This window comes from Mirounga leonina, unplaced genomic scaffold (genome assembly GCF_011800145.1).
Source record: "Mirounga leonina isolate KUSES-001 unplaced genomic scaffold, KU_Mleo_1.0 Mir_418, whole genome shotgun sequence".
Taxonomy (NCBI): domain Eukaryota; kingdom Metazoa; phylum Chordata; class Mammalia; order Carnivora; family Phocidae; genus Mirounga; species Mirounga leonina.
Window position 1 is genome coordinate 12,271,223 of NW_023270739.1, and position 19,131 is coordinate 12,290,353.

Sequence of the window (19,131 nt, forward strand, 5' to 3'; positions counted from 1 at the left end):
GTGCTGGAACAAACAATCCTAAAATTTGTATGGAATCAGAAAAGACCCCGAATCGCCAAGGAAATGTTGAAAAAGAAAAACAAAGCTGGGGGCATCACGTTGCCAGATTTCAAGCTATATTACAAAGCTGTGATCACCAAGACAGCATGGTACTGGCACAAAAACAGACATAGACCTATGGAACAGAACAGAGAACCCAGATATGGACCCTCAACTCTATGGTCAAACAATCTTTGACAAAGCAGGAAAAAACATGCAACGGAAAAAAGACAGTCTCTTCAATAAATGGTGCTGGGAAAACTGGACAGCCACATGCAGAAGAATGAAACTCGACCATTCTCTAACACCATTCACAAAGATAAACTCAAAGTGGATGAAAGACTTCAATGTGAGACAGGAATCCATCAAAATCCTAAAGGAGAACATAGGCAGTAACCTCTTTGACATTGCCCACAGCAACTTCTTTCAAGATACATCTCCAAAAGCTAGTGAAACAAAAGCAAAAATGAACTTTTGGGACTTCATCAAGATAAAAAGCTTCTGCACAGCAAAGGAAACAGTCAACAAAACAAAAAGGCAACGCACAGAATGGGAGAAGATCTTTGCAAATGAGACTACAGATAAAGGGCTGGTATCCAAGATCTATAAAGAACTTCTGAAACTCAACACCCAAAAATCAAATAATCAAGTCAAAAAGTGGGCAGAAGATATGAAAAGACACTTCTCTGAAAAAGACATACAAATGGAAAAATGTTCATCATCATTAGCCATCAGGGAAATTCAAATCAAAACCACATTAAGATATCACCTTACATCAGTTAGAATGGCAAAAATGGACAGGGAAAGAAACAACAAATGTTGGACAGGTTGTGGAGAAAGGGGAACCCTCTTACACTGCTGGTGGGAATGCAAGTTGGTACAGCCGCTTTGGAAAACAGTGTGGAGGTTCCTCAAAAATTTAAAAATAGAGCTACCCTATGACCCAGCAATTGCACTCCTGGTATTTACCCCAAACACAGATGTAGTGAAAAGAAGGGCCATGTGCACCCCAATGTTCATAGCAGCAATGTCCGCAATAGCCAAACTGTGGAAAGAGCCAAGATGCCCTTCAACAGATGAGTGGATAAAGAAGATGTGGTCCATATATACAATGGAATATTTACTCAGCCATCAGAAAGGATGAATACCCAACTTCTACATCAACATGGATGGGACTGGAGGAGATTATGCTAAGTGAAATAAGTCAAGCAGAGAAAGTCAATTATCATATGGTTTCACTTATTTGTGGAACATAAGGAATAGCATGGAGGATATTAGGAGAAGGAAGGGAAAAATGAGGTGGGGGGGGGGAATTGGAGGGAGAGATGAACCATGAGAGACTATGGACTCTGAGAAACAAACAGGGTTTTAGAGGGGAGGGGGGAGGGGGGATTGGTTAGCCCGGTGATGAGTATTAAGTAGGGCACGTACTATATGGAGCACTGGGTGTTATACGAAAACAATGGATCGTGGATCACCACATCAAAAACTAATGATGTATTGTATGGTGACTAACATAACATAATAAAGTTAAAAAAAAAAAAAGAGCTAGGAGCTTTAATGATAACAAAAAAATAAAATAAGACCCCCCTTCTCCGATCTCTCCAAAGTAAACTCTCTTGTTTTCTATATACCTATATAAGCTTGTCTATGTCCTACACAACCCTCATCAACATAACTGCACTTATTTACCTACATGTCTGTTTTACCCCCTAGCTGGTGAGCCCTGGAGAACACAGATTATACTGTTTTCATCTTTGTTGTTTTTGAGCTCCACATAGTGCCTAACATAGAGTAAGTGCTCAGTTAATAAGTAGAAGCCAAAATGAAATCATCCAATTTTCAAACTTCTACAAAAAAATTTTTTTTTATTGTAGTTCACATACAATGTTTTATTAATTTCAGGTGTACAACATAGTGATTCGACAATTCTATACATTACTCAAACTCAATGTTCACCACCTTAAGTGTAGTTACCACCTGTCACTAAACAACATTATTACAATATTATTGACTTTATTCCCTATGCTGTACTTTTCATCCCTGTGACTTATTTATTTTATAACTGCAAGTTTGTACCTCTTAATCCCCTTCACCTGTTTTACCCACCCCCAATCTCCTCTCCCCTCAATTTTCAAACATTAATTAAAAGTTGGCCATGTGTAAGACATTGTGCCTAGCTAATGCTGTGGTGGTAATCATTCTGCAATATGTAAATCTATCAAATCAATGCCATTGTATACCTTAAACTGAAACAGCGTTATACGTCCACTGTATCTCAATAAAGTTGGAAAAAAAGACATTGCCTAGGATTGTAATGAGGTATCATTAGGTACTAAATTGTCTCCTTCAGTATACGAGATAAAATAAATTAGTTTAAGCAAAGAAACAACAAAAAAGGCAGGGAGGTAAGTACTTTTTAAAGACACATGGGTTCTTTGAGTGCAGAAAAAAAAAAGAAAGCATTTTGTAGATGCCAATATGCTAAGTGAAAGAAAGATTGAGAGGCTAAAATAAATTAAATCAGATCTGGTCCTTCCCTCTCCTCTCCTTACCTCTCTAGCGTTTAGGCCATTTCCATTTCCATTTCCCCCCTTCTCTCTAAAATAAAACAAAACCACAACCACATCTACATGTAACTGTTTTTGGCTGTTTATGCATAAACTTACTGATTATGGACAAGAGGGCTGAAAATACTTTCAGGAAGACAGCAGAGATGAACAGAATTAGGACGTCCTTTAATGTATCAAAAAAGATGGCTCAAACCAACAATTTACTTGTTACTTTAATTATAGACAAAAGGAAATGAAATAAGTAGATTTTAAAAACTATCTAAGATGCGGATTAGAGGAAATAAAGGTTAAGGTCAGCCGTCTATGCGAGCTAACTCATTTTATCTCTATGTCGTGTCCTCTTGATTGCTCTGGGGGTGGGGAAAAAAAGGACACTGTTGTACAGAGACAGCACATCAGAAAAAGCTGCTGCCAAGCCATGTTTCTACTCACTCGCAGGAGCCTAGTCGACTCCTGCCATGCACGTATCATAGAACATATGTGGCTTGAGAAAAACTTAGATGAATGGAAAACAGATTTCTCTACATGATCACAGGATATACTTAGAAATAAGTTCCTAACAAAATATCAAAATCAAACACAACTTTTAAAAAGAGATCTGGAACTCCGTATTGGATCTAAAAGCCAGTGTGCTTATTGTAATAATAGTAACAGAAGTGGCGGTGGCAGCAGCGTGATGGCAGAGGCGACAGCAGCTCACGCACTTGGCGAGTGCTTCCTCAGTGCCAGGGACAGAGTGCTTTGTTGATTTCTCATTTACTCACTGCTACAACTCTTTGAGTTTAATGACAAGGCATAATCATATACTATCCAGGTTTGCCTATTTCATTACATTTTTCCTTAAAGTGTCAAAAAGAAAAAAACAAACTCAGAAAATAACTTTTAAAAAAATGGAACAAAATGTTACTTTGAAAACATTCTGATTTTTTTTAACTTTGCCTTAAACACACATGATTTTCAGGGCCACTATAAATATGCAGAATTTAGTGGGTATTACAATCCTAGTAAGTTTCCTAATATAGCCCTTTGAGGTTAATGCAGTTTTCTCTGTATTTAAATGGCTTAGCCTAGAGTCACTACTCAAACAGTACTAATCACTTTAATTCTGATTAAAGGGACATGCAGGGCCATTCCAGATAAACTGTCAAGTCAGCAGCAACCTCAATCTCCTAGGAAAGCCTTTGAGATATACTTCTATATTCTGTTTGTGGCTCTAGGGATATCCCTTCTTATTTACAGTGTAGCTAATAGATATTTTATCAGAGCAATTTTTAAGATAAAAGCAAATTTAAAGAAAAATATCTTTAAAATTTATTTAAGAATATTTTAAAGCAAATATTATCAGAAGGAAAACAAAGAAATCTGATTACTTTTTAAAAAATCTGTGTTTTAAAACCTCTCTTCTTATTCTTTTTTGATAAATACTGGGTGCTTTGTTAAAATATTAAATTTATCAGAGAAATCCTTAGCAATGTTTTTTTGTAACTAGTGTTAACAATTCCCAAAACACTTTCTCCTCACATTCTTGTATGAATGCGATTTAACTTATGGTATCTGATTTCTAAAAAAAAAGCCATCAATTTACTGCTGGGCTTATTATAAATCCATTTTTTTAAAAAGCTTTAGCATCTGTATTTGTAAAAAAAATTATAGTGAGTCAAAATGTTTAAGTCTTTTTAGAGGCTATGATTTATTGCACTTAATCTGATTATTTTTTAAAGGCACAGTCTCAAGAAAATTAAAGGAAATTTTGATCTATAGATGAAGAAAAAAATCACACTTTTTAATTGTGAGGAAAATAATCTTTTTAATGTTTGCAGGGCAGAGTACATAAAGATAACCTATCAACAAACTGTGTAATATCAAATAATAAATTGCTGATCATAACTAAAATAATAAGGATTTGATTGAAAAATAACAATTAAGGTTATATTTCATTTTTACACTCTGGTTGTGTTTCTATGAAGTTTTATTTAAGCCATATTTTGAAAACCAGAATATTGTAAATGCTCAAAAGGTGCTTTCTACTATTAAGAAGAATCTAATTTTATTTGTAAAGCAGAGTTAATGCCAAAGTTAATTGTTTGCAGATTTGAATTATTTGAATTGTTTAAAATGCCATTTGTATTTGGGGTGCCTGGGTGGCTCACTCAGTTAAGCATCCCCTATTGGCTCATGGGTCATGATCCCAGGACCCTGGGATTGAGCCCAGTGAGTTAGGCTCCCTGCTCAGTGGGGAGCCTGCTTTTCCCTCTCCCACTGCCCCTCCACCTGCTCATGCTCGCTGTCTCTCTCAAATAAATAAATAAAATCTTTAAAAGAAAATACCACTTGTATTTTAAAAGAGTAAAGCACCATAAGCAGTTTTATGTTAAAGTCAGAAGTGTTGTAATTGCAAGCCTGATCTAGAATATAGATAGAGAACTAGAAAAATGCATGAACTCAGTTCTCACAGAATGACACATTTTAGCAGTAGTCCATCAAGAGTTCCAAAAGGCAAGGCACAACACTTGAACTATTTTTTAAATATTAATACTTGAGACTGTGAACCAATTTTTATAGTAAGTTTTAAAAATTTAATTAATACATATTGCTTACAGTATACTTTTTGGTAAATACTCCTACAGTGAAATCAGTGAGACTATTAGTTTGAGCGTAGTAATGAAAAGCAGGGTTCAAATCCAAGCCCTGTCACTTACTAGGCTGTGTGATCTCAAAGAAATTGCTTCATTTTTCTTTTTTTTTTTTTAAAGATTTTATTTATTTATTTGAGAGAGAGAGAATGAGAGAGAGAGAACACATGAGAGGGGATAGGGTCAGAGGACAAAGCAGACTCCCTGCCGAGCAGGGAGCCCGATGCGGGACTCGATCCAGGGACTCCAGGATCATGACCTGAGCCGAAGGCAGTCGCTTAACCAACTGAGCCATCCAGGCGCCCCGCTTCATTTTTCTATGCCCCACTTTCATCACCTATCAAAAGGGAAAAATAGCAGTACCTACACCTCATAAGGTGAGTGTGCTGATTAAAATAAGTTAATCTTTATAAAGCATTTAGAATCATGTCACACATAGTACTCAGTAACTGCTGAATTGTGCTATTATTATTGTTAGTCTGGGTTTTATTGTTGAATGCAACAAATGCCAAATTCCCTTCTTTTGTTGGGACTCAATTTAACAAAGTCAGAGGGGATAGAATGAAAATTTCTCATCAGTAATGATTTCTCACCAGTTACCTGATTCACTGTAATAGTTTCACTTTATTGTACTTATAACAACTAAAATTAGGTGCATAAAAACAACAGGAATCGACGATGTCCTTTGTTAAGCTACCAACACAGAGGTTACCTACCTGTGCAGCTCTTCTGTTTTGTCTTCAGTTGGACCTACGATTAGTAAACAATGGCGAAGGACAGCTGCCATGACACGGAACTGATGAGAATCACTCTACAGCAAATAAAAAAGACAAGAGGAAAAATTGGGGGTTGAATGCCTTAATGAAGGAGTTTGGTGTATCACTACATCCTGGGAGTCATCTTATGGCCCACCTGTCCCCCCTAAACAGTCATTCTTATACCATACGTGATAGAAGTCAGGATATTTAGAAAAAGTTCTCAATACTAAGTGAATGGTTACTGTCTCATATGAAGAGCTACAACCACCTCCAGAAATGGCTGAAACCAGAAGGTGCTGATCTAGCCACTCCCTCAGGGCATGTCAGGCAAAGAGATGCATGATCAACATCCATGCATTTCCCACTCTGTTTTACCTTAAGATTCAATTCACCTAATGCTTTGCCATTTCCAGAAAGCCTAGATTCTTTTGATAGTATACTGTTCCAGTCTACTAATTGCTATAAAAGTTCAAATAGATGTAATGCTATCAGATATTTTAGGAGTGGGTTATACATCCTTAATGCCTCATTTCTTAATTTTCAAAAGCAATAAATTAAAATATATAATCAACTTCATTTTAATGAGTCTTCTTAATCTCCTAGCTCCCCCAAATCTTGCTAATTCCCCCAGAATTATTGGCAAGTGATGAAAAACAAGTGATCTGAGTTTAATCTCCTATTTTCTCCAATGTTTACTCACTCACTGGTATTAAAGACACACAGAGTCAGAGGGAAAAAGGCAAGCAGTAGGAAATAAGCTAAGTTATGAATAATCACTTAGTTTACCTCCTCTTTTTTAGTGAGCTCTTGGGGCACTATAATTTCTTTAATCACCTGCATCAAGGTCATCTCTCTCTTCTTCCAGATTTTTAGTAATTAAGAAGACAGATAATATGAGTGATAATTATAATAGAGATCCTGCGCATGCTACACTTCAGGAAGTCACCAATTACTTCAAAAACTATTTAAAAATTAAAAAAACTTTATAAAAAATTAAAAAACTTGGGGCGCCTGGGTGGCTCAGTCGGTTAAGCGTCTGCCTTTGGCTCAGGTCATGATCCCAGGGTCCTGGGATCGAGCGCCGCATCGGGCTCCCTGCTTCTCCCTCTCCCACTCCCCCTGCTTGTGTTCCTGCTCTCGCTGGGTCTCCCTTTGTCAAATAAATAAATAAAATCCTTAAAAAAAAAAAAATTAAAAAACTTTAGTATGTATTTATCTCAAGTCTGTGTACAGTGAAATATACTCACATATTATACATATATTGATATATGTTCTTATATTCATATATAAGATGTGAGACGATGTGTCTTATAAAATCTAACAAACAATAGAGCACAATTTCATTACTCATAATGCAGAGGACAGTATTTTAAGCATAAAACTATTATATGTTTATTTGGAAGAGATGAAGGCCTCAGTATGGCATAATGGAAAAAGCTCTGCACTTGGAGTCTGGAGTCTAAGTTGTAACCCTAGACAAGTCATACAGCTTCTCTGAGCCAAAGTTTCCCCACATGCATCTCCACACACGTGACTGTTAGGGTTATAAAAGAATTAAAGAGGATGATATATAAGGAAGTGCTCAGCACTTGCAATGGAACATTTGAAGGTGAGGGGGAATGATGAGGGAGAAAGGAAACAGAAGATAGAGCTGAAATGAGTGATAATGAAATAATCGTGTGTTGGGGAAGGGAGAGAGAAAAGGGGAAGAGAATCAGTGGAATGCCAGAGACACGAAGACTGGTAGAGTTGATATGGACACTGTCCCGTTCGCCATCCATTTTCAAATGCCTGAAACAAAATTCTCTAATATGTAAATACACTTTTACTTACCCCAAACTACATGAAGCACACTGAAACGCATGTGAAATTCTTCCATTTAACTCCTTCTATTTATTTTTTTAAAGATTTATCCATTTATTTTAGAAAGAGAGTGAGCAAGTATGAGCAATGGGGAGGGGCAGAAGGAGAGGGAGAGAGAAACCCAGACTCCGCACCCAGCCAGAACCCGAAGTAGGGCCCAATCCCATGACCCCAAGATCACAACCCTAGTCAAAACCAAGAGTCCAACGCCCAACTGCCTGTGCCACCCAGGTACTCCTTCCATTTCTTAACTCTTAATAAGATCAGATTTTGCTTGGGTCTGAAAATTAAGTGGGAATGCACTTCCTTTTAAACTAGATTTTCCTGAGGTGCCTGGGTGGGTCAGTCAGTTTAGTGTATGACTCTTGATTTTGGCTCAAGTCATGATCTCAGGGTCGTGAGACCGAGCCCTGCATCGGGTTCTGTGCTGAGAGAGGAGTCTGTTTGGGATTCTCTCTCTCCCCCTCTCTCTGCCCCTTCCCACCGCACACACTTGCTCATGCACGCTCTCTCTCAAAACAAAAACAAAAACTAGATTTTCCTTTATTCTAGATACCACAATTATTCTTTTCTCGTGCTGATGTTGACAAGCTTCTTGCAAAACTATCCATTCTGGTCTTTTTACTTGCAACTGTAAGCCAAAATCCTACTTTTTTTCCTCCCATTTCTTCCTGTCCCAAATTTTATAACACCAATTCCCAAGTCATACCTATGTCTGCAATGCCCTCTTTTACCATAAACCCATTAAATTATCTTTATTCCTCTACCCAAAACAACTGTTGAAATCTGTGGATTGTTTCCTCCACTCTTGGCATCACCAATTCCTTTTCCTTTCCCAGGCCTCAGCTAAAATATTTCATCAGAGAAGCCCCTTCCTTGTCCACCTAATCTAAGTAGGTTTCTTCCTTCATTATTTTCTATCACTATATCTTGTTATGATTCCTTTCATAAAATCATAATTTGTAATGCCACATTTGTGTGTATACTTGCATTTCCATTGCTTTCTCCTCTAATCTAGTACCTTCAGAAGTTTAGAGTGCATGTGTTTAGTAGGTGTTCAATAATTATTTATTTGTTTAATTTAGAGAGGGAGAGAAAGAGAGGAGGGAGAGAGAGAGGTAGAGGGAGAGGGAGAAAGAGAATCTCAAGTAGGTTCCACACCCATGTGGAGCCCATGTGGGGCTCAGTCCCACAGTCCTGAGTCATGACCAGACCGAAACCAAGAGTCCGACGCTCAACTGACAGCCACCCAGGTGCCCTGGTGTTCAATAATTTTTAATGTAAATTATAAGTAAAATAAAAAAGAGACCCTGTCATCAGTGGGCAGCTAGATAAATTTTCACAAATGAGCACATTCATATAACCAGCACAAAAATGATCCAATGTCAAGATCAAGAACTCCAGAATTCCCCTCATGGCCTCTTCGAATGACAATCCCCTGCTCCTCAAGGGTAATTCTAGTTTCGAACATCACAGGTTAGTGATTTTTGTTGTCATTGAACTTTGCTTGAATGAAATCATAAAATATAGGCTCTTCTGTGTCTGGTTGTGAGATTCATCCAGGTTGTTATGTGTAGCTAGTCTATACATTTTCATTACTTGAGATGTTCTTTTTCATCACTTGAGAGCAGTGCTATTCAAGGTGCAGTCTGTGGACCAGGGCTGGTCCATACCATCTGCCACTGATCTACAGCTCCACCTGTGCAAAAAGTGTGCGTGAGCATTTAGAGACTTTTCCAGTTTGAGGTTGTGTGTAATATTGTATTATACAAGAGTTTTATTCTGATAGCTAGGGCAAAAAAATCTGGTCCTTCACCACAGTTAGGTTAAGAAAGCACTGCTGAATACAGTGAATATATTACAATTTAACTTATCTATCCTACTCTTGATGGACACTTGGATTGTTTCCAGTTTGGGGCTATATTGAAGAGTACTGCTGTGAATACACTTTCTTACATCTTATCTGCTGTGTCAAGCTTTAGAATATACTGCCAAATAGTGTTTCAAAGTGTTTATACCAATTTACACTCTCACTAGTTGCTCTACAGTTGTGTCAACATTTGGTATTGTCAGTTTTAAAATTTAGTCATTCTTGTGGATGTGCAGTGGTCTCATGGTTTTATTATGCATTTTCCTGATGACTAATGAAGTTTTATATGACTACTGGTCATTTGGATACCTCTTTTGTGAAGTGCCTGTTCAAGCCTTTTGCTGATTTTTTATTGGGTTGACTGACTTTATTTGTACGGATTTGTAGGACTTTTTAATATATTCTGGATAGAGTCCTTTATTTGTAGATGTGTTGCAAATATCTTCTCCAATTTGGTGGCCTGCTTTTTCACTTTCTTCTCTTGATGAGTTCATTTTAATGAAGACCGATTTATCAACTTTTTCTTTAAGATTTGATTTTTATTTTGTCCTGTTTTAGAAATCTTTGCCTACTTAAGAAATGTTTGATAGATAAGGTCATGAAGATAATCTGTTTCCTTCTAAAAGCTTTATTATTTTACCTTTCATATTTAGGTCCTTATTGATCTCAAATTAATTTTTTGTGTATGGCATAAGGTAGGGATTCAAATTCATTTTTCTTCCATACAGCCATACAATTGATTAAAAAGTCCACTTTTTCCCCATTGCACTTCAACATTACCTGTGTCATGAATCAGTTGACTATATATGTGTAGGTTTATTTCTAGACTCTTTATTCTATTCCATTAGTCTGTCTCAGTCAAAATTTTTGAACGAGTGCTACCATTTAAGAAGTCTTCTTTAACAAAGGTTAGAGTGGATACTATTTTCTAGTATTGGCTATTCTGCTGTCTGACTTTCCATGAGTAATTTAAACTCTCTGATCTTTCATGTCCTCATTTCTCAAAAGGGGTTAATGCTTCTGTGTCACAAGGATGCTGGAAAGATTAAATACAATTGTTCTTTATAAAATATTATACAAATACAGTTTATGTAACTATAATTATTATTACTTGCTTCATCTTAGTTTTGATATCTTTAAGATATCTATATTCTCTCCTCTTGAGTCATATCTTTAAGATATCAATATTCTCTCCTCTGAAATCATTATCTCCACAGGTTGAGAAGAAAAAAAGTCACCAGGGATGAAACGAGGAGGAAGAGAGAGAAGGCAAACAGGCTTGCTGTGATAGGTGGAAATCAAAATAAGATAACACTCAATTAAAAGGGAGATAAAAACTCAGGAAATTCTTTGGGATCTCTTTATATAGTCCTTACTTCTTAATTACAAATTCTACTACTGTCCTGCTGCTTTTTTTCTCCTGTGCAAACTGTGGAAGATTTCACTTTTGTTTAGTAAAGGTATCAATTTCCTCACATCTTTTCAAAGTGTCAGCTGATCTAATCAATGCCTGAGAAAGTCTGAAGGGAGAATACTGCACACCAATGAGTCCTAATCTGGTCTTGTTATCCCAGGGTAGTTCTAATTTCTTCAAGAAGGTTTAGGAAACTTGTCCTATGAAAATTTGATTTCAATTCTATAAAAAGTGAAAGATACTCAGACACAGAGACACACACACACACACACACAAAGTATACGCACACTTACCTAGAAATACAGCTATATCTCAGGTAGCATTTGACCCTGTTTCACCCTATTCATTTTGCTTACCCCTACCATGGTTATTTGTCCTACCAAATTGTCTATGTTCAAAAATCTCCCTGTCTCCTTACAGGCAAAGATAATGTATTTTACCTATGCATCTTTTTCATCAAACATCATGCTGGGCACAGAGTAATAAATGCTTTTTTTAAAAATTAATTTATAAGGGAAGATATGAATGTTATAAAATAAAGCGCTGTAACTCTAAAAAGACTAGAAATCTGCTGCTGTAAACAATGCTACTGAATGTTTTAGGCTTCTAGAGAACTTTTTAATAGCTTTGACATTTTTAAAAGGTTTTATTTATTTGAGAGAGAAAAAATATGAGTGGGGGTAGGAGCAGAGGGAGAGGGAGAAGCAGACTCCATGCTGAGTGGGGAGCCTGATGAGGGGCTCAATCCCAGGACCCTGAGATTATGACCTAAGCCAAAGGCAGATGCTTAACTAACTTAGCCACCCAGGTGCCCCAATAGCTTTGACATTTTAAAAGGTATCATAAACTTTTCCTTCTTCCCTGCTAACCTTGGGCTTTTTCTCCTATATATTTCTGTATATCACACTTTATTTTTCATTAAACAAATATTTATTGAATGTTTACTCCGTCCTGGGTTATGTTGCTTAGCAGAAAGACTATGCCAGTAAGATCAGACATACCCCAAAGATCTAGAACATATGATATTTGAAGCATCTATGCATTACTGAGGTGACTTTCTTATTTTTAAACATGTAGAAAATACAGAGAAGAACAGCAATGTAACAAACAGTTGTATATCCATCTGTGTTCATATGTCTGATTTTCCTATCAGACTGTTAGTTCTTTGAGGGCAGTGATGCTTTCATCATCTTGTATCTTGTATGCTTAATGTAGAACTTGGCACATATTGGGCACTCAATGTTTACTGAAAAGACGATTCAGCAAAAAAATATGGCACAACTTGAAGTTTATTTTTATTTAATTAATATCATGTCCTTTTCCCACATTTCCTTTAAAGTCTCTAAAATAATCATGGCACTAACCTCTTCTGTTACAATGTGACATTCCCAATTAACTCCTATGGACATTCACTGTTTTATCTGACTTAAATGCACCTTTTGACTACTCAGATACTTGTATTTACTTCTCTGTTTGCACTTGGTTGTCTGGCTCTACCATGTCTGTTGGTCCTTGTGTCTTCTCGTTACATTGCACTGATAACCTGGGAAGCACTGCAGAAGGGAACGTGTGCTAAGTAAGGGATCTCTACAATAACATGCTTTCCTCCATCAACAAAGAGATTTAGCAAGGTGTTAAAGCAGGAGGAAGACAAGACCATTTCAGTTAATTTTTCTAGAACTGACTTTAGGTCCTGCTAAAGGAGACTTTGTCTTAAACATTAAACTACCTTTATAGGAAAGGGAGAGAATGAGACAGGGAGGGAAGAGGAAGTGAGGGAGACAGAAGGACACCATGTGGAAATAAAGCCAGCTACATTTCCTACTGAATGGAAAGGAATCTCCAAATTAATCTGCTGATGGTATCAGCAGGCAGGCAGGAATTTAACACTGAGGCATGAACCTAAAATGGACAAACGGCACTAATCTGCTAAGCCTCAAGAAAAACCTAGTCATTAATTTTCTTTTTGATGAACTGTAAATGAACAATGATAAAAATACCTACTAAAACAGTTAAAACCAAAACCAAACATGTGTATTTTCTATAACAGTTGAGCTGTGTAATAGATAAATATCTTTAAAGGTGAAATACCCAGGGTCTAGAAAGGTATAAACTAGCGCTCTTCTTCTGAAGGGCAATTTGGCAATACCTATCAAAAACCTTTAGAGTTTTAAAAAACCCTTTGGCCCAACAATTTCAGGAATTTATCTACAAAATTTTACAGTAAGAAAATTCACTGTATTACCAGGTCAAACAGCAAACAACTGCAAACAATCTAAACGCCTACACATAAGAAATTTGTTAAAGGTTGACAGATCCTTACGAGGGAATATTCAAGTATAAAAATACTTATTAAGTATAAAATGACTTATGAAGAGTATTTTTTCATAAGGATTTATCAACCTTTGACAAAGAGGAGAATAAATTGTCTGTTAAATTATTTTTTGGTTGCAGAACTCTTTTTATCCCCAAATGATAGCTACTTACGACCTAATATAAAGAGAAAAAAAACAACAGCAACTGCAACAAAGATGCTCTTTCGAAAGTGAGGATGGGGAACCTGGAACTCATCCTACTCCTAGGAACTTTATGGCTTCAAGGAACATTTTGGATACCACTACTCTTCAAGAACACTGACTGTGGGAAAAAAGATCAAGATTATAAAATGACTGCATTTTTGAAAAAAGAAATTATACATACGTTTATATTCATATATTATACAATGAAGAATGGTTAGAAAGATATACATCAAATGCAAACAGAGCTTATCTTTGAGTGGTGGGTTTATAGGTGATTTGCACTTTTTTATTGCTTGTATGCTTTTTTCCCTTAGATCTATGATGAGCATATATTTTCATTATAAGGAAAATAATATAGTTATTTTTAAAGTTAAATTTTAAAGTTGGATTCTTCTGTACAATAAGTTTTCAATATCCCTTTATTTCAGTTGGTATTTTAAAGTATTAACAATTCTTCAGGTGCTTGCTTAATTGGAGAGAGATGCCATTCACCTGACAATCGAGGCGTTATTAAAATCCAAGTAAATGGGCTCTTACTGGCAAGTTTCTCTGCATCCTTATTACAGATTTTCCTTATGCTAAGTTGTGGGTACCTCCCTATGCTCTGATTCCTGGGCCTTTTCACATGCTGTTCAATTTCTGAGAAATGTTCATCTCCCCAGCTGTCAAACAGTTCCATCATTCTCAGTCATCCTATCTTGGAGACACCTTCCCTGACTATGCTAAGTATTCTCAATCATTGCACTGTTTCTCTCCTAGCACTTAACACAATTTGAATTATATATTTGTTTACTTATTTATTACCTGTCTCACCAACAAAACTGAAGGCAGAGACTATGCCTATTATTTGCCAACATATTACACAATGCCGGCATAATACCTAGCAATTGGCTATAAATATTTATTGACTGACTGAACGACCAAATGTTTGCTAAAATTTGAATTTGGAGACTCACGGAGACTCAATGGTTTAAAAAAAAAACCCAAAACAACAACAACAAAAAAACAACAAAACCTTTCCCACACTCTTGCCTAAATGGGTTGGCAAGATCCTGTTTTCAATACTGTTTAAATTTCTGATAACTTCAGTAATAGCCCAGAGTCACAATAATTGGGCACATTTTATAATGGCTTTATCTATTGATCCACAACTTACAAGAAGCCCTAGGTCTGCAGAGATGCCTGCTTCGGGACTTCTGATCCTTTCTCATGTATCTTTTGGAGAATAAACTTTCTGTAATCCAGGATGAGTAACTGCTGCTTCAGCATCTTCTAAGGCTTCTTCCAGCCCCACTATTACACTAATGAAGGCTAATCTCAATTTACTGATATATATTACATGTCATTCTATACATATACTGATGTGCAGCCATTGAATTATAATAAACCTTTTTGGTCAGGAATGTGAACAGTGTGAACTACTATTTTGGGCACAATTTAAATAACGGGGGCTCCAACAATGGCAAACCAACAGTCTCAGAAGAGCTCTTGCTCTTGCAACTAAATGGAGAACTTAAAAACACCAAAACAAACAGTGTAAGAAAAATAACCATAGAAGGTACCAAATAAGCATAGAGACATAATATTTTAAATACTTCCAAATATTTGGTTTCAAGGCATAAATGGAGCATGTGGGCTTTCCACATCTTCTCCTGCCAAGTCTCAGGAAAAACTGACCATACTACAGTCATCTAAAACAGCTGTTAGGACTGATCTTCAAATATTTGGTTTCAAAATATAGACCTATTTGCACTTTAAAACTCAGATGCCTGCATACTCCCACTATAGCACGGCACTGAGATAATCCTCTCAAAGTAGGCTGCTGGCAAAAACAGATCTGTATTCATGGTGAGCACGGCTTCAACTGGACACAGCAAAATGTTAGCCTAAGTCCTCAAGTCAGCTGTCAGAAAAGATAATTTACCCTGGCACCAAAATACTTCGTTTCTTTCTTTCTTTCTTTCTTTTCTTTTTTTTTTAAAGGCAGGGGCTCAATTTCACTCATCATTTAAGGTTAAAGAAAAAGCACAAATGTGAAATGTTAAGATTCTAGAAACGAGGAAAAAAGTTTATGTCCACTTTGCTTACAACTGTTGCCTTCCTTAAACTAAGTTTCTTGTTTAGCATATTGTTCTTGTGGGTACTTAGATATAAACTATCAAATCTGCCTCACTTTGGGCTGCTGTAAGGTCTAAGCCACAGGAAAAGATCGTAGTCCAGAAAAAAACCTTTCCCACACTGTGGTATAATTGTATTTATTTTCTAGGACTGTATACAAGCATGGATATCCAGTTGTAGTCCTACATTTCTGACAGTTATCTAATACTATAACACTCTAGAGATGATAGGGGATACACATAGCATCTTTTGCTCTTCTGAGCAGACATCAATTCTGATCGATCAATTTTAACTGGCCTGATTTATCTTATCTTTTCTTTAAGATGGCAGTCATTGTAAATGCCTATAACTTTATGAACAATATTGTTTTATTTCCCTTCAAATCTTATCATTTAAACCTTGTTCCTGAAAGAAGCACTTGAAAAAAAAAAAGGCAGGTGATAGTATAACTGGGAAAAGGAACTATATTTGGCACCTTACAAAATAATAATCCATAGCTAACTAATTGGAATTAAAAATTTAAAAATCTATAAAAAACAAAAATAATGAAACAGTCCAACTTCATCCTATTTTTCTGGTGTTACACAAATGGAAAGCAAGCATTCCTCCCTTGCAGGCAGCTCTAGGGAGGCCCCAGACCAATTAAATTATAGGTAGATAAGAATATCCTTCTCAACCTTACCTCTTTATGCACCTTCCAACTGTCTACCGTCACATTGAAGAGAGCTTTGAGGGCCTCAATGGCACAGTCTGTCTCCTGAGGTGAGAGAGGAGGTCCATTATGGTCTATGGCCGATTCATATTCATCGGTCCACTTGATGCTAAAGGCACTTTCCAAGATCTGGGTTAGCAGCGGTAGTCCCTGGAGCTCATAGCGCAATTGTGACCTGATGTCAGTGTGCAAAAGTGACAGGAGGAAGAGCAAGCGCAAGTCAAAGCACTTAATGTCATTGATAAACTTTCGGTCCTTGCACTTTCTCAGGAGGTTACAGAGCTTTGCAGCAAGGTTAAGTTCCAGGCTGAGCTGCTGTGCCATCTGACTGTTGAACACTATGTTACACAGACATTTTAATGACTCCACAATAACTGGGAACTCTGACACCTTCTCCAAAGAATCATCCGACTCATTTAGCTTGGCTAATCGCAGCAGTATCTGCATATTTTCCTTGGTTGTTACAGGAACTAAAACCTTTTTGTCTCTGGAGAGAATGCGGAGAACTTCCAGGCAGGACACTTGACATGTTGTTGGGATGTCCTTTACAAGGACTTTAAATATGCCTTCACAGAGTTTCTGAAAAACAAGAACGAGTATGCAAAAATCATTACTTGGCTTAAATGATTTAAAACAGAATACTTCTCTACCAATGTATGTAACAGCAGTCAGATTCTGGCTAGAAAAGATTTTTTTTTTTTTTTTTAAGCCACAGAATATTAGAACTGAAAGAGACCTTATATTTGCTGCACTTCTTCCACTTACAGATATGGAAACTAAAGAACAGAGAGGCTGTACTGGGCCAGAGTGAATCAGTCAGGTCTTACATAGCTTTGTTCTCAAGAGATTTTTAATATCAGACTACATATAATATCAGGATAAAGGAAATTAGTCTGAATCACAGCTGATGGATCCAAAGTGTACACATCTGTCTTGCATTTTTTGAAATATAATTACTCCTATCATTGCTAAATTTAAGAACCACTGATCATTCTTTCAATATTCAATGTCCAGCTTTCTTGTCCATAAACTGCAGGTCTAGATCTCTCAAGCTCCTACTTTATATGTGAAGCAAGCTGGTATAAACTATTCTATTGCTGGCCATTTCTGTACCTGTTACATTTTATAAAAATAACAGCAACAACTAGGACTAACATCAGATTTTACAAAGTTTGTGTTTACCTATCATCAGACCTTAACTCTTAAAAGAAGCTATCTGTGGGTCAAGCATTTATGATCTTGGTAAGAATCCCAGGCTGTATGTACCTTCTCAATACATCCTAGTTGTACAGCTATGAAGTGCCAACTCTAAATGTACAGTTGACCCTTGAACAACAGGGGTTTGAACTGCACGGGTTCACTTACACATGGATTTTTTTCGATAAATACAGTATAGTACTGTAAATGTATTTTGCCTTTCTTGTGATGTTTTTAGTAACACTTTTCTCTAGCTTACTTTATTGTAAAATACAATAATATAGACTACAATAATATAGAACATATAAAATACGTGTTAACTGACTATGTTATTGGTAAGGCTTCTGGTCAACAGCAGGCTATGAGTAGTTAAGTTTTGGGGGAGTCAAAAACTGCACGCAGATTCTTTGACTGTGCCGGGGACTAGCACCCCCCTAACTTCCACATTGTTTAAGGGTCAGCTATACTATGTTCTCTAGATGAAGGGGGGAAGGAAATTACCTATAAAAAAAATTTTATAACAATGTCAACTCTATCCCTGCCATCTCTGATAACTAGAAGGAACTTTCATTCAATGTCTTATTATCATCGTTAAAGCATTTTTTAAAAAAATGAACACAAGTTTGGGGGGTGGGGTAAGTATAATGTGCCCATTATAGAAATATAAAAAAACAGGGAAATCTTTCTCCAATGTCTGATCTATGACATCCAAGAAAAACAAAAACAAAACCATATTCTATGTACTACTTCCCATGTAGCATATTCCTGGGGGTGGAGTCAGATAACCTTTGCTCCCACATAACTTCACTCAGGAGAGAAATCATCTACATTGCTGTTTAAGTTAAGAAACATGTAATAAGTAAGGTATTATAAAATATCATATATGTGAATTTGGAGTGCTACATATGGAATTAAAAAGACACCTTTACCTCCTTCCTTTTTAAACCAAAGAGAACAGCAACAATAAAATATAATAAATAATAAAATACAAAATACAGACAATATGGGTCCTTTCTTGCTCCACCTTCAGACTTGAGAAAGAAAAAGAGCAAAGCATGAATACAAATAGGAATAGGCAAGGCTATCAATCAAACGGATTGAAACTCTCGGACATACAAAGGCTACATGGAAGAGATTAGAGAGCCCGTACAATCTACCTCATCTATATTTCCAACCAAAGACAAGGGTTCTAGTTTAAAGCACAGTTTTCAATCATAATTGTTCTTAAACATGCCATTTCTTTTTATAGATCTGCCTCACATAATGATCGTTAGGTAGCTTTTTGCTATAATTTTAACATATATTTGAAATTACACCACTTTTTGGATAATGACTCTTTCCTCCCTTTTTTTTTCAATTACAACTCAAAAAAAAAAAAAAATCAAAGACATACCTAAAATACAAAAGTGATACTTAATAGACACACTCATTGCCT

The 19,131-nt window shown here is 36.4% G+C and overlaps 1 protein-coding gene and 1 long non-coding RNA gene across 8 annotated transcripts in view; one reads left to right on the top strand and one right to left on the bottom strand.

Annotated features, from left to right (window-relative positions):
• Window positions 1-19,131, top strand: part of LOC117998777 — a 170,951-nt gene that overhangs the window by 118,645 nt on the left and 33,175 nt on the right. The window lies entirely within an intron of this gene.
• RIC8B (RIC8 guanine nucleotide exchange factor B) overlaps window positions 1-19,131 on the bottom strand; it is a 98,765-nt gene that overhangs the window by 46,355 nt on the left and 33,279 nt on the right. For all 7 annotated transcript variants that reach the window (XR_004676075.1, XR_004676077.1, XR_004676076.1 and 4 more), the window contains exons 3-4: window positions 16,470-17,078; window positions 5,962-6,056 (exon numbers count right to left, since the gene is read on the bottom strand). Coding sequence is in view for 4 of the 7 variants with exons in the window: in XM_034987664.1 (XP_034843555.1) it covers window positions 5,962-6,056; window positions 16,470-17,078 (704 nt within the window). In the remaining 3 variants the exon portion in view is untranslated. The remainder of the gene's footprint in view (window positions 1-5,961; window positions 6,057-16,469; window positions 17,079-19,131) is intronic.